This window comes from Falco cherrug, chromosome 4, assembly GCF_023634085.1.
Source record: "Falco cherrug isolate bFalChe1 chromosome 4, bFalChe1.pri, whole genome shotgun sequence".
Lineage (NCBI taxonomy): Eukaryota > Metazoa > Chordata > Aves > Falconiformes > Falconidae > Falco > Falco cherrug.
The window spans coordinates 6,790,504-6,814,983 of NC_073700.1; the positions used below are offsets into that span (position 1 = coordinate 6,790,504).

General features: G+C 45.2%; 1 protein-coding gene across 5 annotated transcripts in view; it reads right to left on the reverse strand.

Annotated features, from left to right (window-relative positions):
• The window catches only part of STAB1 (stabilin 1), a 57,857-nt gene that overhangs the window by 17,632 nt on the left and 15,745 nt on the right, over positions 1-24,480 (reverse strand). For 3 of the 5 annotated variants that reach the window (XM_055708585.1, XM_055708584.1, XM_055708583.1), the window contains 28 exons: positions 22,744-22,835; positions 21,332-21,454; positions 21,167-21,214; positions 19,620-19,766; positions 17,677-17,739; positions 16,610-16,723; positions 16,157-16,210; positions 14,736-14,816; positions 14,277-14,435; positions 13,341-13,403; positions 11,855-11,956; positions 10,800-10,886; positions 10,337-10,448; positions 9,627-9,810; positions 9,293-9,386; positions 8,191-8,349; positions 7,193-7,288; positions 6,722-6,817; positions 6,074-6,121; positions 5,066-5,196; positions 4,559-4,670; positions 4,261-4,338; positions 3,784-3,885; positions 3,200-3,307; positions 2,565-2,696; positions 2,244-2,372; positions 1,329-1,385; positions 408-503 (listed from right to left, as the gene is read on the reverse strand). In XM_055708585.1, the coding sequence (XP_055564560.1) occupies positions 408-503; positions 1,329-1,385; positions 2,244-2,372; positions 2,565-2,696; positions 3,200-3,307; positions 3,784-3,885; positions 4,261-4,338; positions 4,559-4,670; positions 5,066-5,196; positions 6,074-6,121; positions 6,722-6,817; positions 7,193-7,288; positions 8,191-8,349; positions 9,293-9,386; positions 9,627-9,810; positions 10,337-10,448; positions 10,800-10,886; positions 11,855-11,956; positions 13,341-13,403; positions 14,277-14,435; positions 14,736-14,816; positions 16,157-16,210; positions 16,610-16,723; positions 17,677-17,739; positions 19,620-19,766; positions 21,167-21,214; positions 21,332-21,454; positions 22,744-22,835 (2,867 nt within the window). Of the gene's footprint in view, positions 1-407; positions 504-1,328; positions 1,386-2,243; positions 2,373-2,564; positions 2,697-3,199; positions 3,308-3,783; positions 3,886-4,260; positions 4,339-4,558; positions 4,671-5,065; positions 5,197-6,073; positions 6,122-6,721; positions 6,818-7,192; positions 7,289-8,190; positions 8,350-9,292; positions 9,387-9,626; positions 9,811-10,336; positions 10,449-10,799; positions 10,887-11,854; positions 11,957-13,340; positions 13,404-14,276; positions 14,436-14,735; positions 14,817-16,156; positions 16,211-16,609; positions 16,724-17,676; positions 17,740-19,619; positions 19,767-21,111; positions 21,215-21,331; positions 21,455-22,743; positions 22,836-24,480 lie in introns of those variants that run through there. The other 2 variants (XM_055708586.1, XM_055708587.1) reach the window with 2 other exon arrangements.

The window sequence follows — 24,480 nt, forward strand, 5'->3', positions numbered from 1 at the left end:
GTAATAGCCGTGAGACCTTCTGCTCCTCCCGTTGGTTCAGCTCCAATTAGTCATCAGTTATTCGGGAAGGCACATGCACAAGGAAAATACCATCACTCTTGCCTCATTTCCTTAGGAAACCAGACTACAAACATTCAACTCCTCTTCCTCTGCAGGACAAAAGCCAAAGCAACAATGCCAAAGCAGCAGACCGCAATCCATCACTGTGCAGACATTTCTGCAGGTTTGGTTTTTCTCCAGTGCCCGCTATCTCCGGGATGGAGAGTGCCTCTCAGGACAAGCCCACTCTCTGCTACACAATGGCACAAATGCAGCCAGGACTCCAGCACAGGCTGTGTTTCCATGGTGGATTTCTAATACCCATCTTGCTGTTGTCAAAATGAATCAGAGGCAAATGTTTTTCTTACCAGAGAAACTTTTGCACAGGTGAAATGGCAGCCAAGTATTCTTGTACCCTCAGAGCGTAATTCACAGCGGGCGAGATTCTTGCTTCCTGGCAATTCCTGCGGTTAAAATTAACACAGAAAAAGATAGAAGATATTACAATATTTAGACAAACATTGTACGTTGTGGAGCATATGGCAGCGTTCTTGCCTAACAGAGGAATAATGCTTTTTATGCTTCAGGAACAGCCCTAAAAATATGGAGTATTGAGAGCCGAGACCAATGAAGCATTTCTAGATGTGAGGTCACCACACAAAGCCTGTTTTGTTACCTGCCAAATGCATGGTATGTATGTCAGTATGAATCCTGAAAAAAAGTAATTGGAAAATTTTTGGCATACAGTATAGTAATAAAGCCTAAGAAGCCAGATGTCTCTGCTAGGCAATTCATAGCCTGCATGGAGATGAAATGCTTAGTTGTTTTCTGCTCTGGAAACATTTGTCACTCACTCACAGACAAGCTGCAGGCACAACCAGCCCATCTGTGTGAACAAATCAACAGTCCAGGCTGGGAAATAGCTATCGGCACCCCTAAACTGGCTTTCCCTGGTGATAATGTCAAAAGAGTAAAAGATGAAAAAAACCACCTCTTCTTCCCTGATACGGGGGGAAACTCCCCGCACTGTACGCTCTAAAGAGCTCCTGAAATTCAGGGAAAGGCTGGTGCCAGCTCTGTAAGAAGCCTCATGGTTCATGTTGGTGTTTTTCTTGTGTAAGCCTCCCTTGGTTTCTGCTTTCTCTTACGCACCTTGCTAATGAACGAGCCACGGAGGACTCAAGGGCGCATTTTTTCAGGTATCGAGATGACATCTATAGAGCAATAAAAGGACATCAAAGCACTATCTGCAAACTATCTGTGAGATGTCACATGAATCAAAGACTCACCACAAGAACTGATCCACCAGGACACTTGATCCCCTTCTCACATTTCCCGCATCTTGACTAGGGCACAGAGAAGAGGACAAGTCACATGTGTGCCCTCTAACCCACGTCACACCAAGACACTAATCTTGAATTACAAATGGTGCTGTACAGGCTGCTGGCTGGGACAAAGACAAAGATGTATTTATCTCCGTGGCTCCAAACACCAAAAGAAGAAAAATCATGATGCATGATGCTCAGGTCCTGGCTGCTATCAAAGGCTTCGCACAAGGTCTTACTCCTGCACTCCAGTGGTGTACACAAGGTCTTATTTCTGCACTCCAGAGACTGCACCACAAAACAAACCACAAGAGATCACACGCTATACTTCTCCCGAGTCTCTGAGATGAGGTAGGGCTTTCTGTAGGCCTGGAGTTCCTTCATGCAAGGCTGCAAATACTTTTTTTTCTAATCATACCTCAGTCTGACCCTGCAATCTTCAGATGGCCAAGAGCTACAGGATACATGCGGACTGGACTTTGGCCGTGACTCCCAGGCAGACCACAGCATTTTCTAGGAATGCTTTGTGGTCATGCCATGCAAGAACTGGGCTGGATTTTCCTTCTACTGTTGAGTATTTGGGAGTCCGAGTGTCTGCCTGCCCCCTGGTTGGCACTGTGGGAGCACCCCAGCAACGGAACTGAACGTGACCTGCACGCGAGCTGCAGATCTGCTGCACTGGAAGTACAGGCTGAGGCTAGGAGGTACCAGCTCTCCATGATGCCCCATTTCACGTGGGGCTCATCTGGGGTTAGACCACAAGCTACTGTCTCATCCCTGTGGAAGAGGCAAGGTAGGGTGTCTGCTATTCATCAGTTTGGTTCAGCAGGTGGAGAAACCCTGTGAAACGGTGGTCAGCTCCTTGGTAATCATCATTACCTTTTGTATGGTGGTGGTATTGGCGGTGCAGCGGTTCTTCTGTATCTGGAGGACCTGTGAAACCCCAATCAGCATGCCATTCTTAGTCTCAAGAAATTTTCCATCCAAAGGAATATTATTGATGAACTTCTGCAAAGGAGAAGAAAATGGCTGATGCGATAACCTTCAACTCCCATTGCATGGAATGCCTAACAGCTGTCAATCACAGCAGGTAAACTTGTAAGCGTGTGCAAAACAGAAATAGGTGTATCCAGCCACCAGCCTTAGAAAGTGATAGGTCAAGCCAGATCCTCAAATGGCAGAATGGTCTTCCTTCCTTACCTGGGTGCTGTTTTGATAAAACATGAGCCAGTAGGAGAGCCCTAACATGCTGTTCTTATGAATTCCGCTCCTCAAGTCCGTGGGCAAGAGCTTCTCTCCCAGTACAACATGGTACTGCACTGTCTCGTTGTCCTAAATCCACAAAAAACCCCAAATGTTAGGACTCTTTTGATTTCTTAGGCTACAATTCAGTCAGAGGTATGGCATAAGAAGAGTTCTTAAGCATCTGTAACGGCTAACTAAGCCCACAGAACCTAGTTAACTCCCTTCACAGATGACTGATCACACCTGATGACTCTGTTACTGGATGAAGCCATAAATGCTTTTTGGAATGTTTCCAAAGGTTGAAAATTGCCACAGCCAGCCAGGAAGGCGAACACATTGTACCATCTACCCACATACAAATCTACCCATAAATTTGCATTTGAGGTCCAAATGTTCTTTTCAGATCCCACTGCAACACGCCAGGAAACTCTCTCATTTCTCTCTGCCACATTTCTCCCAACTTTTAGCACCAGATATGCTTTTCCTTTCCACGCTCAAATCTACTAAACTCAAGTTTATGATCTGACAGCATACATGTCCCTGCATTTACTGCAATACATATTCAAACTGTAAGCAAGCAGCGACCTTACCAGCTGCGTCACATTGGCAGCATGGCAGTACTCCTCAATGGAATTATTTCCAGGAACAAAAATGGTATATTCTTCAGAGGACTCGATCTTTCCAATGAGTTGGTATTGCTACAAAATGTCCAAACAGGAACATTAGTAATTACATTTGTACTCACTAAAAACCAAACCACACATTAAATCAATTACAAAGGCAAGAGCGCTAGAGGAAACGCTTGAAAACGGGATACACGGCTTCTGCTCAGTCACACACATCTAATTGCTTGCTCCTCCTCCTGCGCTGACATAAGTGCAGCTTCCCAATGACGAGCAAGCCTTCCTTTTCCTCTAGGTGTCTCTGCCCTGTACAAGCATGAATGTGCTTGCAGCAGACAGGCTGGCTTCCACTGTAAACTACCTGTAAGTATTTAACTCTTGGGCTGCTCAAAAGAGCTTTCCCAGAAGATCCCTCATGAATGGCAGAAAACAAGTGGTCCCCCTTTTCTCACCAGGCAGTCCAAATTTTGGTCCATCAGTACAGGGTAAGGTGGGCATTTACTCAAAAGACAGTTCTGACAACCACAACGTTGCTCACCTCAACTGCTTACCTGTAGCAACTCCTTGAATGTGCTGAATGAGGCAACTGAGTCAAGCTGTTTCTGCAGACCTGGAGGACTTGGTGGGATATCTCCTGCAGGTGGCAACAAAACCTGTGGAAACAACGAGTTCATAAGCAAGTTTGGGCAAGTGGCTCTGGGAGAAATCACTAGACTCTTGCCCTGCTTGCAAGAAAGGCAGTTAGAAAAGGCCTCATTTTACACAATTCTGCAATAGCTTTAACTCTTCTTCTGTCAGCCAAGAGAAGAGGAACTTCCCTCTCGCTTGTCCTGGAGACAAGTATTTTAAACATTAAACACTGCTGCACAGGAAACATCTGTCAGGACCTTGTGATAACCAAATATATCTTTGCCATCATATCCCTAACGGTCCACACATGTATTCCTCCTTGGCCCCATCACAGATGCTGCAACACAAACCTGCTGCTACAGCCGCAGCATTTCCTAGTACTGCATGTACTGACGTACCTTACTGAGGACATGAATAATACCGTTGCTGGCAGGGATGTCGCTGATGACTATACTCACATTCTGGATGGTTAACACCTGCAAAAGTATCAGGAGAAGTAAAAGGATTAGAAATTGTCAAGCAAGTTCCAAACAAATACACTGTTCAAGATTGCACATGATGGATCCGGGTACAATTTTTGAAAGATGTCTGAGTTTGAGGGCATCAGTGTCCCATCCAGCCTCCCCACTGGATACAGCAGCTCCCGAGCAGTTTAGTTTGATACTGGTACATGTGCATTATGTAAGAAACCCTTACACCGCTCCTGGTGTTTATCTGCCATTTGGTCTGTGGGTTGAGGGTGGCTAATTCTGGCCTGTCATACTTTTTGAGCTTTTCACCAGTGAAGACACCTTCAAGAAAGTGGGCCCTGAAGGGAACAAAGACAGGTGAAGAAAAGATTAGGGCGCTGTTTGCAATAACAGAGAGACAAGACCATACCACCCAACATTCACGTCTCTCACATGAAGTAGTTAAGCATGTGGAGAGAATGATGGAGGGAATTACTTGTCCTGATGCCATCTGCATCTACATGACTGGGAAAATCTCTCTCTGCAAACACATGGAAAACAAACCCGCTTCCCATTGCCTGTGGTCCGTTATGTTTTAAAGACCTACGAAATTCTTCGCCTGCTAGATATTTAATCTTGCTTCTATGTTTATCTTAAGATGACTCTTTGTTGGTCTTGTATCAGCAGAAATCCAGTTCATGGCTTTGTTACTGTTGTTTGGCATAGTAAAGCAAAAGCAGGAGTCTCCTCGTACCTGACTAAAAATGGCAGCATGTAGGGCGTCAACCAGAAATCTTTTTCAGTCTGGCTCAAGTTTTTGATAGCTTCCTCCGATGGCACCAGGACAGTGACATTGGTTCCTGCTGGGATGCTGAAGAGTGATTTCTGTTGTCCAAAGCACAAAAATGAACAAGTAAGACGTGACACTGTCACATCTATACCACAGCACATAACCAACAGCCATCCTGCTCTTGCAGTCGCATGAAAGGGATGTGCAGAAAGACGGCATATGCTCGGCAGCACAGCAGGCTCTCCTGGGCACGGCAGGGAAGTGCTGTTGGCAATCAATGAATGCCACAGGTGGTGTAGGCAAGACAGGTGACACCTGTTTGCCAAGGGAAAACCTGCTGCTTTAAGCCCTACTTTCACGCTTCAATTAATCTTCAAACCCCCTTCAGTCATATCCATAAATCCCTCCTGAACCCACAACATCAGTTTTGGGGCAGGGACCAAGATTATTCCTGGCAAAAGCACGGTACGCAGCAGGACAGGTAAGCTAAAGCTCAATTAGCTGCCGTACATCATAGCGTGCTTCCACAGACCTGCTGGTGTCTGTGGAACATCTCTGTTACTGCCACACTGGAGACTGGGAAGCAGTAACAAGAAAAGGAACGAGGAGTCTGACTTCTCAAAGCACGTTCTTCTGAAAAATAGCTATTACAATGCTACCTCTTTTTCTTTCCCTTCTGTACTATTTTATGATGGCCAGGAGTTACAGATGATACAATCATCAAAATTAAGTGTAGCACAGCTCCAGCTTCCTCCTGTGCTGGAAACAAGGCCTCCCAAAACACACTCATGACCCTCACACTATCACAAACTTCAGAGCTTTTCTACATGCCTGCTCTGTAATGATTTCTCCTTCACTGTTTTGTGTTTCTCTAATGAAAAAGATAAATGGAGCTGCTTTTCCTCTAACAGCAGCGTTCACACAGGCTTCACTTCTTCAGAACTTGTGCCGGCATCCCATGGCTGTTCTTACCTTAATCCAGTTGTAGAAGCCCGCGAAGTGGGAATTCCTGGCCAGCTCCTTCCAAATAGAAACAACAGAAGGGTTACCCCTGCTGAGCACGGAGGCTGCAGGGCTGGAGACCCAGGGTGTGGGAAAGGAGCCCTATGCGATATCAAAGCTGGCAATAATGACTTAGACATGCCCCTCACCCCACAACCAGTACCGGCACCACGTATCGTGGGGAGGGATGGGTACTTCTAAACCCAAGCTTCAGGCATTAAAAAAAAAAAAATCCCCAAAACCCAAACTCTTTTCAACTCTTCTGCAATTGCTCATGTTTACCAGGGACGGATTGAATCCACAACGGCCTTTGATATTTCTAATGACAGAAAATGAGCCTAGCAGCTCTGACCTGAAAAACCTTCCAAACAACAAAGAAAAGATGACTTATTGCACAGGACAGACAGGGCTGAAGCAGCTTAGAAACCACTGCCAATGGTTTCATTGGCAATAATTGGCCTTGGCATCAGTTCTGTCCCTGTCGCTTTGGGACATGCTCATGCTGTCAGGCTGGTGGCTGAGAGGAGGAGGCAACTCAGGTAACAGAGAAAGGAATGTGAGAGCAGAGCCACTTCTCTCCAATCTCAAGAAGACCTCAGATACTTGCTTTTTACTCACTTTTAGAATGTCCCCGTAGCATGTCATGCCATCCCCAACGTAGCCTTCAGGGCAAGCACAGGCTCTCTCTCCTCCCCCAAGAGGCACACACGTAGCCTGCAAATACGAGGAAAGGAGAAATGAGAGAGCAGAAACACAGGTTATGCAGTGTTACACCTATCTGCGAACCGAATTCTGGCCTTCCGTGGCCGGGGCTATGGGAACACACACAGGCAGGCACCTTCCTCCTGTTGCCTTTATGGTGACGCTGGATTTATACCTCATGCAGCTAAGCCTATGTGATAGCTCTGGTTGTGTGAACTCACAAAAATCAAGAGGATCCACCTTTATAACACCTCAGTGGTATGCCAGTAAGATGACATAACATAAAACCCTGCAATTCTCTCGATGCCATGGCTGCAAAACCTCTGTCAGGGAGCAGAGGAACCTCCACTGCCACGCCAGCCTTGGGACGGCTCTTCAGCTACTCACCAAGTCGTGGCAGCCACCGTTGTCCATGAGGCATGGGTTGATTGCATCGCAGTTGTAGCCGTCACCAGCATAACCCCTCTTGCAGACGCACTTGCTCTGCAAGCAAGAGACATTTCAATTTTACAGACCTATCAGAGCATCCTCGTTTGCTACCCAGGAAAGGTCTAAGGCAGCAAAACCTATTCTTAATTTATTTTCCCAAGTTTTCTTCCCGGTCTTTTGAGACCTGGAAATGTGGAGATATTTCCTTAGAGATAGCAGAGCACCATCCTCTATCACAGCCCGCACACTGCCTGGTTACTCAAGCACAGTGATCCCCTGCACTGCTTGGCTGTGTGTGTGGTCACTTGAAGGTGATGGTTTCCATCTCTATTTCAGCTTTTCAAAGGGAATGACACAGACTTTGTGAATGGCAGAAAGAGAGGAGGGGTTAACTCCAAAGTTCCTGCTTTCAGGATAGCTAGGAGAGCACTGGCACATCTCATCTCACTAAAACCTGCTAAAGATTTGGCTCCTTTTCTCAGCACATTGTCCAATGCCCTCCTTGCTCAGTGGGAAGAAGCACCTTGAGAAGCAGCACCCTGAGAAGCCACCTCTCCTGCACGCCTTCCTCCTATCTCAAGATGCCTGACTCCCGGCCCAGCTCCCTCCACAGACACGCTTTTCTGTATATTTTAGCATCACCCAGAGACAATGCTGTGATCTGGGAACAAGAGGGACACAGCAACTGATGCCTTATACCAAGATGTGTTATGGAGCGCAGTCTCCTCCCTTTGCTGCAAAAAATTCTGAGAGTAGAGCAGCAGCCTCAAACACGTCACTGCGTCTCACCACATGCAAGTACACTGTGTGGGTTTAGCTGCAACCGGTGTTTCTGGCAGCAGCCACGCAGCCTTTGCAGCTGACCAGCCTGATTTCCACAGCTGGCAAGCCAGGGCCATCTCAGAGCAGCTTAGTAAATGTGAAGTCCACCATCAGCCTGCTTAGCATGATCATACCTGGCCAGGGCCAATATAAACACAGTCAGCATTGATGTGACAGTTCCCTCTGCTCTCCAGCATGCAGTTGTCTATAGCCACGCAGGCTTTCCCGTCCCCAGTCCAGCCTGTGTTGCACTGGCAGGTGGCAGTGCCGGGGCCCGTACTGGTGCACGCAGCCTCCAAGAGAAGGGAGAGGAAAAAAATGACACTCAGCAGAAGGTATGCAAACGCAATGCAAATAGCGCAAAATAGAAGCACAATGCAAATACAGCAGCAAATATCCTTCATCAGACTGTGGAGAACTTATGAGTGACCAACTCTGACTCCAGCGCTGGGGGTGGGGGTGGAAGCATCTTCTCCAGAAAAGTCAGACAGCTTCATAATATAGTGATTCTGGAAACATTCTGTGTTTTCAGCGAGGCAGATACTTGTGTCTAGGATGGCTCAGAACTCCCAGGGCATTCCCTACCATCCTGTAAAGCTCTTGCATTATAGAAGAGATTTTCCCTGAAGAGGAATTCTCTTCACACAATCTCCTGCCTGGAAATGTTCAATGGAATCAATGATGGAAGCCAGATCTCTCTCAGGAAAGACCTACGTCGTATCCAGTGCCATCCTATTTCCTTCTACACAGCCCAATGTGTTCCTGCCACTAAGAGGTTTAAATTATAATGAGGTCTGACCATTTGGCAGTCGTTTCCATTATAAAACACCAGAGTTTTTTACTAAGGATAATAATGTAGTGTTGATGGCTACTGGAAATACAAGCTGGAGCTCACAGTTAAGCTACAGCCTAAACACAGCGACAGAGAAACTAACACACATTACAAGAACTTGGGAAGATCAATACAACCCAAAAATTGTCTGTACCGCTCATCTCCATGGCTGCCCAAACATCTGGTGCAAACCAGCCCAACTCTCCTTGGGGTGCTGCATTTTGGCACCAACCCAAACGACTGACATCCTTATGACAAGTGTGTCAAGGTTCCTGTTATTTCACCTTATCTTACAGACAGGGAAAGTTAGCACACAAAATCTGTAACAGTCCCAGGAGTCCTGGATTCCTGCTCTGATGGACAGGAGCTGCTTCTCCATACTGGTACCGTCTGGCCCCACTTACATTCTTTGAACAGCCTCCTCGTTCTGGCTGACCGCACAGGTCGATGGGTTGGCAGGAAAACCCATCACCTTCGTACCCATCCATGCAGATGCACCTTAAAGTATAAGCACAAAAGGGACACAGATAGAGCAGCCCCTTCTGCAAGCCAGCAGAGAGCAAAAAGGCAGCTTGAGCCCCTCAAGCAAGCAAGAACCTAGCTTTGACTTCTAGGAGGTTGGCTGCGTTTATCTATCCTGTGCAACAAGAACGCAGACAGACATACACAATTCACAGCTGCTGAGTGCCTGTACAATGACGATGTGCCCACCTGAACGGGCACGCCAAAAAGACTGACCTTGTTGTGTCATTGAGGCTGCAGACAGCGTTCTGGTGGCAGTACTGGGACAGTCCGCTCGGGCCACAGTTCTTGGACGTCTTGTCACAGAACTTGCCGGTATAGCCTTCCTTACAGGACCAGGACTGACACACACCACCGCTGCCAGGCCTGTTGTCACAGACACCATGGACACAGCCACAATCTGACAAGTACATGGAGTAAGATCAGTAACTACAAAAAGTCCAGAATCCGGCACAGCGAGGCATTTTTTAGATTCCCAACTTTCCTTCACAACCTCTTGTGAACCAAATGATCACCCCATTTGTTCTTGACAGAGGGATGTCTGCTGAGAGACATCCACCATAACCCGAAACCTGGTGAGGGAACACTTCCTGTGACTGCCTGGGTCCATGTTTTCTATAAGCTGTAAGGACAGGTTCAAGTTTAGGCTATCAAGCTCAAGGTCCTTGTCAACTGTCTTTTCCTTCCTAGCAGGACAGATCTAAATCAAAGCCCCACACCTAGATTTGGCTGATGTTTCCAAGACCCCAGTCACCACTGTCATAACAGCTGTGTTTTCTCCACTGTTGTTTGAAGGGACAACACGATGACATTTCCGTCACTTCTTTTGCGATGCTGGTTTTGCCAGAAGGGAATCTGGGATACATGACCCTGCACTCTGTCCTTGCCCTGCATTTTCCTCTAGTCTCTCTATCAGAATTACCAACCTTCGTCACAGTTCTCGCCATGCTTGTTCGGGTTTGAACAGATGTGGCAGGCTATTCCTTTGAAACCTTCAAAGCAGTTACAGTTGCCATTCCCTTGTATGCCATCGCTGCACTAGAAGGAAAACAGAGGGATGGAAACTCACAGAACCAAGGCAAAGCTGAGGTGTTGGTAGCTATCAAAGGTACTTTGGGACTTGCAATAAAACCCAGGACTTTGAAGAGTGGTGGTAGTAATACAATGTCTCACATAAGCAGAGCTGTCCCCAGCAGTCATGACATGATTCACACTAGAGCTCAATATCTAAAACACACCGAGTACATGCCATTCTCCCTGGATCTTCTGCTGCCACTGCTATGGGCTTAGCTCTGGAGCACAAACTGAATTACAGTTGTCTACAGCTACACTCTCTAACCACACTGTCTCAGCTGCACATTGCAACGCAGCAGGATCTTCCGTACTTACATTTCCCCGGCCATAGCATGGACTGGAAAATCCCCCTGGGCACGGCATGCAGTCTGGACCAAAGAATCCTTTGCAGCATCCAGGTTTCTGAAACAAAAGCAAAATTGCAAAGGTATGACGTGACTTCACAAGAATTGCCTGGAGTCATCCTGCCTCATAATTCTGAAATCCTGGTTCTCCTCTCTGCCATGAACTGAAATGGACCATCTCATTTGGCATCTGCGTTTCTAACAGCTCTGGCACTTAGATTAATTTCCAGCAAAACCCCTCTTTCTGCTCACAACCTCTTCTCATAATAAATCACTGTTTTCTGCTGTCTCTGGCTTCAACGAGTAGGGTCCATATTTTTTATTTGTTCAACAGTGTTGGCCCACTCACTCCTACTTGATCTTTGCTGAGGATTGCATTCTTTGGAGGGATGTATCAGCCCTGGATCACACGCCTCATCATGAATGACCAGTGGAAGAACAATCACAAGACAAACAATCAGCAGTATTTAATGAGACACCCACAAATCATTTCATATAGTCAGCACTGTGAGAGCTCAGGAGCTGCAGACACAAGCATAAGGTCCATCAACTTGCTAAAAGTGACTTTCCTGAACCGTCTGACAATGTTTCCTAAACAGGATGCAATCACTTCACAGCTCACAGCACTTTCCCTCGGTTTCCTTTGGGAGAAATGCTAAAACCAGGGCACTCTCAGAGAAAACATGCCAGAGCTAACACTGCACCGTTTGACTCACGGCTTCCTCCAGGCTGGATGGTTGCAACTGGCATCCATCCTTTATTTTATTTATTATTGTACTCGGGTTTAACTGAGCTGTTTTCTAGCATTCGCAGCAGGCTGGTACCCTGTGTTCTTTCTGTTTGCCAAGGCAAACGCAGGTAGCCAGTTTATGTGATGGTCCTGGGGACAGCCCTTGCACGGGACAGCTTTGCTTTCGCTCCCATCCAGCCCTCTCTCAGCTCAAGGAGTCAGAGCTCTTCTTGATGAATGAGGAAGAGCAAAGCTGCGCTCCTTTCAAAGGGCGCGTGGTCTTCCATCACACTCACCATGACAGTTTGATTGCAGTACCTGGCGCACCCCTTCTTCAGGACGTTCAGGCCTTGTGGATCATGGATGTAGACACATTCTTTTGGGAAGAGCGTTGGTTCCTGTACAAACACAACAACTCGTCAGCACTGTAACCTTGCCCTTTGCTCTTTTTGCTGCAGAGAGCAACTATGCTTATCTCTGAGAGCTGAGGAAGTTCACGGAGGAGCCAAGGTGAACAAGATACTGTTACGGCATGCCTATCACGAAAGAAGGCACATGGTGGCTTCCTGTTGCTCCCAGCAGTCCCCAGGTCTGAGCCAAGGTGCTGCCCTTTTTTTCTAAAATTAGTACGCTGTGGGAGAGAGTAGGGGGAGAGGGTAGGGGGACAGAGAGAGGAAGGGAAGGAGAGGAGACAAAAGGGAGAAAAGGGCGTAGTGGAGAAAAAGAGGGGAAGAAAGAGGGGAGGAAAGAGAAAGGGGAGAAGGAGGGAGGGAGAGTGGGGCAGAGGGGAGTGAGAGAGAGAATGAGAGAGGGAGGGAGGGAATGGAAAAAAGGGAGGAAGGTGAGATAGACAGGGAGGTGAGACAGAGGGAAGAGAGAGCAGGGGGAGGAAAAGAACTGCAAGTAATTTTGGAACAATGCTCAGTGATGTGTCATGGAGTTAGACACAGGCTAATTGGGCTCCAGATGATTCTGGCTTCACCTGCCTCAATCAGAGAGGAAAATGAGTGACTAGTGATTTTGCAGAGCTCTACTTCAGACGTTCATGCTGAGACATCAGCAAGTTCTTCTGAAAGTCAGGTCTCTGAGATGACGCCCAACAGTCAACAGTGGTGAACACCTCTCTGGCTTTCACAAAGAGCTTGGGCCTGGCCTTTACATGGGGATTTCCTGGAACTTGCTGTTCTGCTAAACTCGGCATGGGACAACTCAAACACCAGCCCCCAGACTCCTCCTTACTTCACCTTCAGCTAGTTCTGCTTATCTCCGAACCAACAGGGAGCATAGGCCAAGAACAAATTATTTCTCACCCTCTGCAGCACAGGAAGCTTGCTGTGATTCTCTGGCCGTGATACAGGCTGTGATACAGTACTGCCGTGATATGGTAATACTGGATGGTACTGGTGGGATCAGGCTGGGTTCTAGCAGTTTGGAGGAGCTAGCAGACTCAGCATGTGAGCAGGAAAACTCTGCCTTAAGCAGAGCAGAAGCACTAAGAGCGAGCTGCAAGCCTGCAATTTCATTTAGCCAGACTGTCTCACAGCTCTCTCCATTGATTCAGCAACCAGACTTCAGAATAAGAAACAGCACAGAGCAGTTAGCGGGTGACAGTCCGGGATCACAGAGCAGGGATATGTGGGGAGAACATATCCTCCAACAAACCTCTCTACTGGCTGCCTTTCCTGCTCTCCATTTATTTAGAAGTGGCTTGGGTTAGAAACCTTATATCAGTGTATGTCATCATGCAAAGAAGAAATTACCAAAACAATCAAAAATATTTACCATTTCTCTGCTGCCAGGTGGGCAAATGCTGTTGTTGAGGGCCTCACAGTCCACACAAGAGCCCTGTTAAGAAAACAAGAGGGGGAAACTTAATCTTCTTAAAGGAACCCATTCCCCATGCCAAGAACACTACAGAGCTACCACTCCCAGTATATATCCAAAACATCACAACATGTATCAGAAACATTTCTAGGGAGGAGTTTCCGTACTCTGAAATGGGGTAAGTTTATCACTTAAATAAAATGACTCCTTTGTCTCAAGGAGATACTTGCACCTGACTGCAAGATGGGGTCTGTCTTCACCCTGTGAGTCTATCAGCCACACAGCTGCTCCACAGCTATGCTGGAAAACACTCTGGGCACCCATGCAGCACGCCTCACCACATCAGTGAGCTGTGTGGGCCCTCTGGCCACTTGGGCTTAACTGTGTCTCTCCAAATCAGGTACCTCTTGCCTATTCAGAGCCTCATCTTCTTCCTTCAGTTACCTACCAATGATCAAACTGGGGAATAAGCACTTAAAGTAAGGCATTCAAAACTGCTCAGGTGAGAATACCGCACCGCATTTGTAGCTCCTGCTCCTGAATGACTGCTTCCCGTCCAGACAACAGGACACCAATGCTAACAGCGACGGGAACAAACCATTGTCAGCTGGGTTATGGTGTGAAGATCATATACGGCAAGTGTATTTCTGAATCAAAGGCAAGATGGGTGCAAGGAAAGAAGAATCTGCAAGAAACATCTGCTGGTTGCCAGGAGAGCAGTGCCAAGTGCTAGCAGAAGAAACATTGGTGGTGCTGATACTGCCTAAATTCACATCAAGGGACCTCTCAAAGAGAACACATTTCCCAAATGCAATTTACACAGCCTTTTGTCCCTCCGGGTAAGTGTGGGGTCTACAGCAACCGTTAGCGTGAGAATGGAAGAAGCTCACTTACTGTCACAATTTTATGTTGCTCTTCATTGCATCTGTGAGGCAAAATGGGAATTATTGAAGGAGGGATGAAGATGCCATCCAAAGTATGAATAATACCATTTGATGCCACAATGTCTCGCATGTTTAAGGGGATCCCTGACTCATCCATCAGAATTCTTCCCTGATGCAGAAACACAAATAATTTATCTGCACTTTAGCCCATTACATTGCATCAACTACATAAAGCCAACACAGAAAACAGACAGCACACAACATCAAGTGCAACCACACAAATGGTCAAGCCACTTCGTGGAGTCACAGGTTGGATAAGAAGCAAACCAATTCAATGATCTCATTTAAGTCTAGTTCTTTAAGTAGAGGAGGAAGCACAGATGGGTTGAAACCACATTGTTCAGAACCACATCCAGACTTTCTCCTTGCACAGGAGGGTTTGCCCAAAAGGGGTTTGATTCATACTTACATCTGCGCTGATGTTGATGGTAACTATCTGGTTAGACATAGTAACAATGTGTGGCATCATTATCAGTTTCTCTACAGTCACCTGTAAAAACACAAGGAGACAGTATCACAAAAAAGCAAGATCATTTCAGTAGAGCTTACAAAATCCTTCCATGGTTCCCACCACTTGAAAAACATTCTAAAGCAGACGTGACTTCAACATTTACATTTCATGTAAATACCTTAACCGCAAACAATCGGACATAAGGAAAAACAAGACTTTGAATTGTCTGCAATACCACAAACACAGTGCTGGTGGCCACAGTGCTGGAAAGGCACGAATAGTGTCTTTCAGTAATACAGCTACACGTAAGGTCAGAATAATAAGGGGATTTTTGCAGGACATGGTCAATAAATGATGAAAGCTTGGCCAGAAGCATAATAGGAAATACATTTTGACTTAAAGCTTATTTCTAAAGGCAGCAAAAATGTAAGCTGCAGATACTGTATTGAGAAACGTGATTTGAGAAGTTGTAAGAAAAGAACCAAGATAAATTGCTACTTTTGTGTCCATCAGGTTACTAAAAAGTAGCTCAGCTTGTCACCATGTTGTATTCATTGACTACGTTTTGTCAAAGTGCTGCTTATTTTCTCTATTGGCATTAAGAAAATCACAAGGACTGACATTTCCTTCTCAGTAAAGAATGGGAATAATATTGATGTTTCTTAATGAAGGACATGACATTATACCATAATACTTGAGTATTCACTTCCTCCGCAGGTTTTGTGTCTAACTTTAAACGTTTATCTTGTTTATTATATAAGGGAAAACGTCTTGCTGGTCCACTGCACTGATTTTATTTACCCTGCCATTATAGTACACAGCAATGCTGGTGCAAAATTGGCAGTACTGGGTCAGAGCACAGGCTCACTTGCACCAGTTCTCCATCTCTAACTTTAGCTACTGGTGAAGCCCAAGGATTGAGGAAAAGCAGAAGGAAGTTTGGACCAATTCTTCGCTTGGCTATAGCTTTTGTATTGCTGCTATTAGTGTTTTAGGGGAACTGTAGGCTGGAGAGTTCATAATTAAGGTAAACTCTTAATTAATAGTTTAATAAATTAAAGTGATAACAAAGAGCATTTGCCTGCAGCAAACTGCCAGACAATATTTCCATTGTAAAGGCCATCCAACTAAGAGGAACCATCACTCCCAGGAAACTCAAGTTGCGTGATGGAAGAGCACAAGCTGTCCCTTTCAACAACTACTTCCATGGTAAACTTTTTGCCTCATCAGATCCTGAATCACATTTCTGCTCCTCCAGGAGAGTCCAAGAAGCAGCAGCTGAAGTCATCAACCCTCCGACCTCTATGCCAAACAACACAGTTGACAACATGCTGGCTCGAAGGACCCCAATCATGTGGAATTAGAGCTGCCTGCCTTACCGCTGCTGAAGCGTAGATATGATGTTTCACAAGTTCCTGAAGCTTATTTATGCCCTAAGGAAAGAAGAGAACATAAGAATTGGATAACGTGTCACTGCTCAGGGGTAAGAGGAGGCAACTGTATTTTCTTTTAACCAATGACTGACAGTGCTAACGTATTGTAACAGTGAAATCACTTGGCAAGTAAGTTCCTTCATTTTCCCCTACCCAAAGCTGGGGTGAGGAAAGAAAGCCAAACATCAGATTTAACCAATCTGGTTAACCATAGTTCTCATTTCAGATTCCATCAGCATTCACTTCTTTCTCAAAGCCTTACAGAAACAAAGACATGGTTCAGCCACCCCCAGGAAGAACAACTTCAAGCAACGATCAGATACGCTGCACAAGCCATTCCAGCACTGCCTAGTGCAACACAGTTCGCTCAGGATGGCTTCAAGTACTATGAGCTCTCACCTCTGTGAAAAGGTAAATAAGCCTTCCATCTCTCAACTTATCCACACCATCATTACTGGGTACAAATACAGTAAAGGGGCCTGGTCCATCCAGTATTGCAGGCAGGCCGCAGTTCTGCAAAAGCAATAAAAGATTTCGTCGTGGATCTAACACGAGTTAGCGAAGGGGGGGTCTATCAGGAAGGGAGTGGAAACTAAGCAACCCACTAGAGACCGAGCTATTGAAAGGCGAATGTATACAAGAGGCAACTGGACACCAAGGATAGGTAAGTAATATAACAAAGGCATAAATGCCACAAAAACATAGCTTAGACAATGAAGGCACTGGTGTGAATACAGCCAATTTGAACGAGGGGGTGCTGGGCTAATGCTCCCTGCGTGCTTTAAACACAAAAGTACACATACACAGACTAAAACCGTATCTTTTTGCCTGAAGAGAAGAAAAAGAGAATCAGGTCTATAATCACAACTGCAGTTAGTGAGATTTGTAAACAACTAACAGCCACAGAGCTGAAAACAGGCAGGCCAAGACTGTTGTGAGCAATGCTAGGGCAGATTCAGATGACTCTGATGGAGAGAAAGGAAAATCAGTCTGTCCCTGGTGAAAATACTAATGCAATGAACCCTGGGCAGCAGCCTCAAGGGTTTATAACCTGAAAACTGCTTTTATTCAACCCCTCCAAAACAGGTCGCTACAATCTAGCTTGGCATGGGTGGTCATGAAACCTTCACTCTTCGTTCGGAGAGTGGTCAAGAACTAAACATGCTTTGGAGAACAAACTCTCCAGGGGAGAGGGGAAAGGGAGGTGGGGAAGCAGATGGAAAAGAGGCGTGTATGCTTGCTGCTTATGCCAGATCCCCTGTAGATGTGAAAGCTCCAATCTTTTCCATTAATTTGCTTATGTAAAATACACAAAATAAGAAATTACACAGAAAAAAGCATACAGAAAGCAAGCCAAAGCACTGAGATGCATTTAAATGTTATTCAAAAATTTCCACAAAAATAGTAGCGGGGTTTTCAACAGCAGCAAGGCCACATCTTCCTGGGGCAGATGCAAGCATGCTCACCTCCAGTATAGTTTCAAATCTACTGAAGATCTCCATTGACGCAAGGATCTCACCAATGGTTTTCTGCAAGAAGATACAAAGAAGAATAAAATGCCTGGGGCTGAAGCAAGGTCTGAGCACATACTGGAATGCCCTTGGCCAGTTTATGTTTGTGATTTGGATGTAAAGGTCTACAGGAAACCATCATCCTCTAAGTCTTCAAACCCTCTATATTGACCAGTTGACCTAGCAAGGACTGAGCCTGCAGCAACCTAGGCACAAAGCCCTTCCTATGCACAACAAACCACATTTTCCAAGGTACCATGCACTTGAGCACCCTTCTGCTTCCCTAATCCCATCTGCAGATCACATTAAATGAAGAGGCAATTGCTCACTATCAGTAAAACTAGAGACACGCTACTTCCAGTGATATACAAATCAGTTCTGGTAGGCAGTGGAGCTGCTCTGTCACCTCAAGTGTCCCTTTGCTTTGAGGACAAGAGTTCACTCTGCCGCCTGCAAATGAGCCCCACCACTGAGAAAATACAATACATACACATATCTGTGAAAACACAGAGGAAATAGATGCCTTCCTTTTTGCCACATTGCCCATGAAGACAAAGGTAAAAGGAGGAATGTCCCTTCAAGAATCAAAACTTGTGAAGGGACTAGTTTGACCTTTATTTGCAGGAATCTGCACGCTTTTTGGCAGAAGGTGCTTCCCGTAGAACACACAAAGGCACAGAACGTTATTTCCAAGGGACACGAGTACAAAGGCTTTTGATGCCAAAAATGGCTGATGTGATCACTAGCCTTCATTGCAAAGCCAACATCACAAGGGAGTGTCAGAAGTCCAGAGAAAGACATGCTCTGCAGGGAGCTCTCTTACTGTCCTGCCATCCCAAAGTAGCTGCAAATCCTTCTCCGCAGGTACCTGAGTACACAAACACAGAGCTGCAGCTCCTCTGGACCTCAGACTCTCCTTTTTGGCAAACATCCTCATGGAGGTCGTAAGACTGAGAGTATCTTAAGTGACAGCAGACAAACATCAGTGCTGGGCACAATTTAATCCATATGAAAACCCAGAACATGTACAATTTATACACTATCCTCAGGGCACTTCAGCCATGTGCTACTAATACTCAACACAACATTCCAGCTGTTTTTTAAACACACAAAATAAACCCACGATATTACACAGTCTATTTTTATAGATTAATTACAACAGTGTAAAGTGTAAACTATTACCAAAATCCTACCAAACCCAAGAGTTTGTGTCATTCTCTCAGTAACTTGCAAGGAGGTAGGAGGTAACAGGGCCTGCTTTCTGCATATATAAACAATATAAAAAAGCTCAGGCATATCTATGCAGTAGATGTAGCAAAAACTTCTCTCAGCTAACAGGGAAAAGTGCTTAGCAGAACTTGAACCTGAAGCCCCTCCCCAGTGTCTTAAATTCAAGACATTACTTCAAAATGCAAAAGTCTAATGATTATTTGTCCTCATTTTAAATATTTTTACTGTAAATACAAATTTTTGATTACAATTTCAGAATGCAGCACAGACCAATTAAAGAAAATCTTCATTTGATTTATATGTGAAAAAAGCTTTTTTCGATATTTATCCTGCAAGATATATTTTCTGTAAGATACAACTGAAAAAGAGCTCATCTGCTATGAAGGCAGTGACCTTCCTCATAAAAGCAGAATTCTCTGTGCTTCCAAGCACTGTAAAAGCATTACTGTGAGGTCTGTATCAGGTTTATGTGATGCTGTTAGCTACTTTTAATGGTACACTGACATAATAGTGCCCAACAGGCTTTATCAGGAGCTAGAAACAAAATAAATAACCTTTTCCCTTTAAATAAAAAGCCTCACCGATTCAGAAATTTAATGATGAAAACAGATTTTTTTGAAGTGTTTATTCCACTGTCCCATAAAGAAGAAATACAAACGTCTGTGTACCTGTGGGTTTCTGAGGTTGTCAGCGCTGGTTTTCTTCCTTAGGGTGTTAACCACATGCATGATGCCATTGGCTGCTGGTAGGTTCGCTTGCAAAACATTGTACAGTTCCCCTGGCAGGTCTTGATATCGAAATGATTTGATGTACGTCTGGATAATAATAATAATAATGGGTTACTTTCTTGTGGTATATCTGCGCTATCATAATAGAGCTATAAATCATTGCTCCCTTCAGTGTTCTCTGCCTATGGGTCAGCAGGATGAAGGCACAACCAGAGTTACTCTGGAGAAAGTAAATTTAAGGGGTGGCCTGGTGTAAAATAAACATCCCGCCTCTACTTGAATTTGGGTAACGTTTTGATCCTGGAGGGGGGGGCTTTTAAGTTTTACTACAGAAAGACCTAATCCAGGACAATCAGCTCTAGAATTAAGTTCGCCTGAGTATGAACAGTGCTTGATCCCAGCTCGGGATCACAAAAGGGTGCCCTGACCATCAAGTTGCAGCTGCATCTGTCTGCCAAATACAAGGAGAGAGGCACAGTGCCTCCTGGGCAATGCAGTACAGAGTTTGGAGGCAATTCTGTAACTAGAGCTTTGATTGCAACTTTTATTGGTTAATAACACCAACAAGGAGTCTTCGTAACAAAGCCAAACCAGTCAGGCTCACTGAATTATAAGGCACGTATCTGGTCCTTCCATACCGTACACAACCATGCACCGAAGCTGGGTGTATGGAGGTGTTCCAATGGTAACCTGCAGACTAAGCATCTCAAGATACTGGTGCTGCAGCCATAATCCAAGTTCAGGCAACCACAGCTTCCCTGTGCTTTTTATTTCACCACATGCATCTCTTGAACTCCCTGCCCTGAACTTCAGTTCACATCACCGAGGATTCTGGCTGAAACAAAGGAAGGGGAGGGCAGACTTCCCAGATCAAAAGACTCCTGAGCAAACAAACAGGAGAGAAATTTAAAAGGAGCATCGACAAGCTCAGTTCGGATTCCCTGGCTCTAAACAGTGCTTTGTCCTTTTGATGCATGCAGGGTGCATGTATTACAACCTAGACCTCAGGGCCAAGGCTGGATCCTCAGAGAGGAAACATATGGCTCTCCCTTGGCCAGCCGTGAGCATGCATGCAGGAAAAGTGCAGGATGGAGAGAGAACAGTGGATGCTGGAAAATATGAGTCAATCGGAAAAGGGAAAAGGGATAAAAAGCCTTCCATATCAAAACATAATGATGAAAAACCCTTTGCGGGGATGACTAAGAAAAATAAAATAGAAAGAGGGGAAAAGGGAAACTGGAAGAGAAAATATTCAGCATGTGGCTGTGTCCAAATACACCATCTCCAAGGAGAGGCATTCAGTCTGAAGAGAGACTTTGCTGCCTCTTCCACATAGATATTGCAGCTGCTAGCAGTGTAGGGAAAAGGTCTCTTCTCTGGAATACACATACAGACCAAGGAAAGACCATTCACAAGTCAGATTCTGACTAACTGGTTGTCTGCAGGACAGGAGAAGTGGTTGCTTGGGGTGTCTGGTCTTAAATCACCTTGCTTTGGACTCCACAAAGGATCTTGTTGTTCTGATCGCAGGCAGGCTGATTAGAGAAAAAGGTTTTCTGGTTAAGAAAGTGCACCAAGGAAACCCTGCTCAACCTCCAGTCTGTCCTACATGAAAGCAACGCTCCAAGACTTCAATTCAGGAGATCCTTTACCTGGCTACTGAATGTTAGCTGATGTCCTGACAAGGTCCACAGAGTCTTGGCTTTTACCATGTCTTCTATCAGATGCAGACCAGGAACGATGTGCATTCTGCACAAATGCTCAGCAGTGGTATCCTTTGGGGAATAAAGACCACATAAAGAAGATAAAGGACATGTTCTTTCAAGAACCTCATTCACTGAAAGAGCCATAACATTACCTTTCTCCCAGCTAACACATAGAGGAATTCTTAGCATACAAGACCGAGCTTCCCCTCTTCATTTTGGTTCACTGGAGCAGCACTGTGGCAAGTCTTTTACTTCTGTGTATACGTTCAAACACAGGCAGACTGATTAACCTGCAAGTGACCTACTTCAGAGGAAACCGCTAGAGAGAAACCTACTGACTTGGACAATATAAAAACTATCTTTGCATGCTCCAGATAATAAAACTTGCTGAAGCTCCCCATACAGTATCTTTGGTTATGCTGGACCATGTAGGTGGTCTAAGCTGTTGAATATACATTTAGTTTCTTCCTTTCTTTTCTGTGCTTTCCATCACTAGCAGTTTTTTAAGACATTGGAAATGTAATGTTCAAACGGGGTTGGTCTGTACGGATTATTTTTAAGGCATTTACCTTCTCATAACCAACTGCTAGCTGCAAGTTAGCTGCCACCTGAAACACAACAGGCACCTTGCCTAGCACGCAATTAAAATCCCTACTGCATGAGCTCCAACTGTGCTGGTTTTTAGCTCTGTCCTGGGAAAACAGCTTATGTACTCTCTCATCTTAATGATGGGTAGCCTGGCTGTGGGCTTAACTGTGCAAAAAACACCGCAAAAGAATACAATTTAACTAATAAATAAATAAAAACCCCCAATATGACCTGCAGGACCTACTTGCTGAAGCTTAGAATTCTCAGACCTTTGTCTGGGTTTCCATAGCAGTTTTCTCCAGCCCTGCCATACTCGCTGTCCCCATTAATAAAATAAGCTCTTCTCAAGAAGCTGACACCATGGCCACAGGCCCAAAATCCAATACTTTGATGCAAATCTCAGCCCCTTTTGAAAACCCCACCCTCAAGCAGTGAAAAGCCACCTAAAGTTTTGAGAATAGTCACAACCAGGAGGTTAGAGCTTTAAATGAAGACTGGGTAGAGAAACTTACACTTCCTGACATTAAAAACAGACAAACTCTGTCAATATTGTAAAGAGAGACAGAGATTTTAAAAATAATGCAAGGGATACAACATCCTCTATGAAACTGTAACTTAACCAGACAATGAAAAGTCTTCCCAAGAGATTGCTTCTATAAATACTGCCTTTCAAAGTTCCTCTCTCGTGTGCCCATCAGTTTTTTACAGGCTGCAGAACTCAGGCAGGAAAGAATCCTAAGACCAATTTTGCTAAAACCAAAAAAACTTACGTTAAATTCCATTTTGTCATGAACCGGAAGAAGGGATGGTACAAAGACTGTGAAAGGCCCGTATTTAGTCAGCAGTGTGGAGCAACCAGAAGCTGTAAAAAGAGTGGCAACGTGAAGTAGTTACTTGGCATACGGTTTAACTCCAGCAATAATTATTCCTCTTGTTAACAGCACAATCCAATCTACACATTTTTGGCCTGATGCAGGTAACTAGTACTTGTTTACAAGGAATAAGGAGGAGTTTTGTATTTCTGTCACAGCCCAGCTTGGCTGCTATCAGTTTTAAGCACTTGCCCACAAGATTTCTGAAGGATCACTGGTGACTTCGGTCCACTTTGAATCACTGCTGACATTTGCAGAATATTCATAATAATTTTCCTCCCACATGCTTACTGCCTTGTTCTTGGGCCAAGTGTCCTCTGTCTTCTCCTTGAAACAACTAGTTTCTGGGTGTAAACAGGATTTATCAAGACTAAATACTTCTTGAGAAGCTGCTATGAACCCACAGTTGTCAGTCCTCACTCGATCATCGATGGCCCATCAACAAAGGTCATTAGCTCTTAAGTCCCACTGCATAGGAGTTAAGATCCCAGAGATCTTCATGCGGTTGCCAATAGCACAAATCGTTATGGAAAACATATGCAAAAAACAAGTGTTGGCAACAGTGATACGTAGCAGGGAGGGGTATTCACAAAAGCTAAGCTGAGCTTTGAGCCCTATCTCTATGCTCCCATCAAGTTAGCAGAGGTAGAGAAGACTGTGTAGAGGATGAGTTGGAGAAGGTATCTAACATAAACATGCTTTGATGGGAGCTAAAGGGTTCTTATTCTTTCCTTGTATTACAGTGAGGCAAAAATTAACCTTTGTGGATATCACTCCCCGCACCTGCAGTACCTGGGTTCTAAACCAGTCTGCTACCTTTGCAAAGCAACTGCTCACTCAGAAATTACCATGGTGCATAGAATAAGGCCTTTTCATCTCCATAATTGCCACTCACACGCGCATGCTGGCAAGAAGGCCATTTAAGGGCTTAGTAGATGTTCTACTAAGTAGAGGACCCATGGCACACCAGCCTCAAGCATCACCGCTCGAAGAACCAACGACACTTGAAAGAGTGCTGAGCCTTCAATACAGATACTTGCAGGTGGAGGCACACTGGTGGTTTGATACAAACAGGTTTGAATCACACTTCCAAGGCACGTTTTCCTTCTTGTGCAGATATGGTACATCCTTCACCAGGACTGTCAAATACCTAATACATTCAGCCACAGTACTCTCTTTAACAGTCTCCTCAACTGACAATCCAGAACTGGTAATCTGAGTTTGGAGATGTGACGTGTTTAATTTTGTAGAATCACAGAATCATAGGCTGATTTGGGCTGGAAGGGACCTTAAAGACCACCTTTTCCAACCCCCTTGCAGCGGGCAGGGACAACTTCCACCAGCCCAGGCTGCTCCCAGCCCCGTCCAGCCTGGCCTTGGGCACTGCCAGGGATGGGGCACCCACAGCTGCTCTGTGCCAGTGTCTCCCCACCCTCACAGTAAAGAATTCCTTCCTTTCATCTGATCTAAATCCACGCTCTTTCAGTTTAAAGCCATTACCTCTTGTCCTATCACTACATGCCCTTGTACAATATCCCCTCCAGCTTTCTTGTAGGCCCCCTTGAAGTACTGGAAGGCTGCCATATCATCTCCCCGGAGTCATACACTGAAAAATAGTTCTATTACACTGAAAGG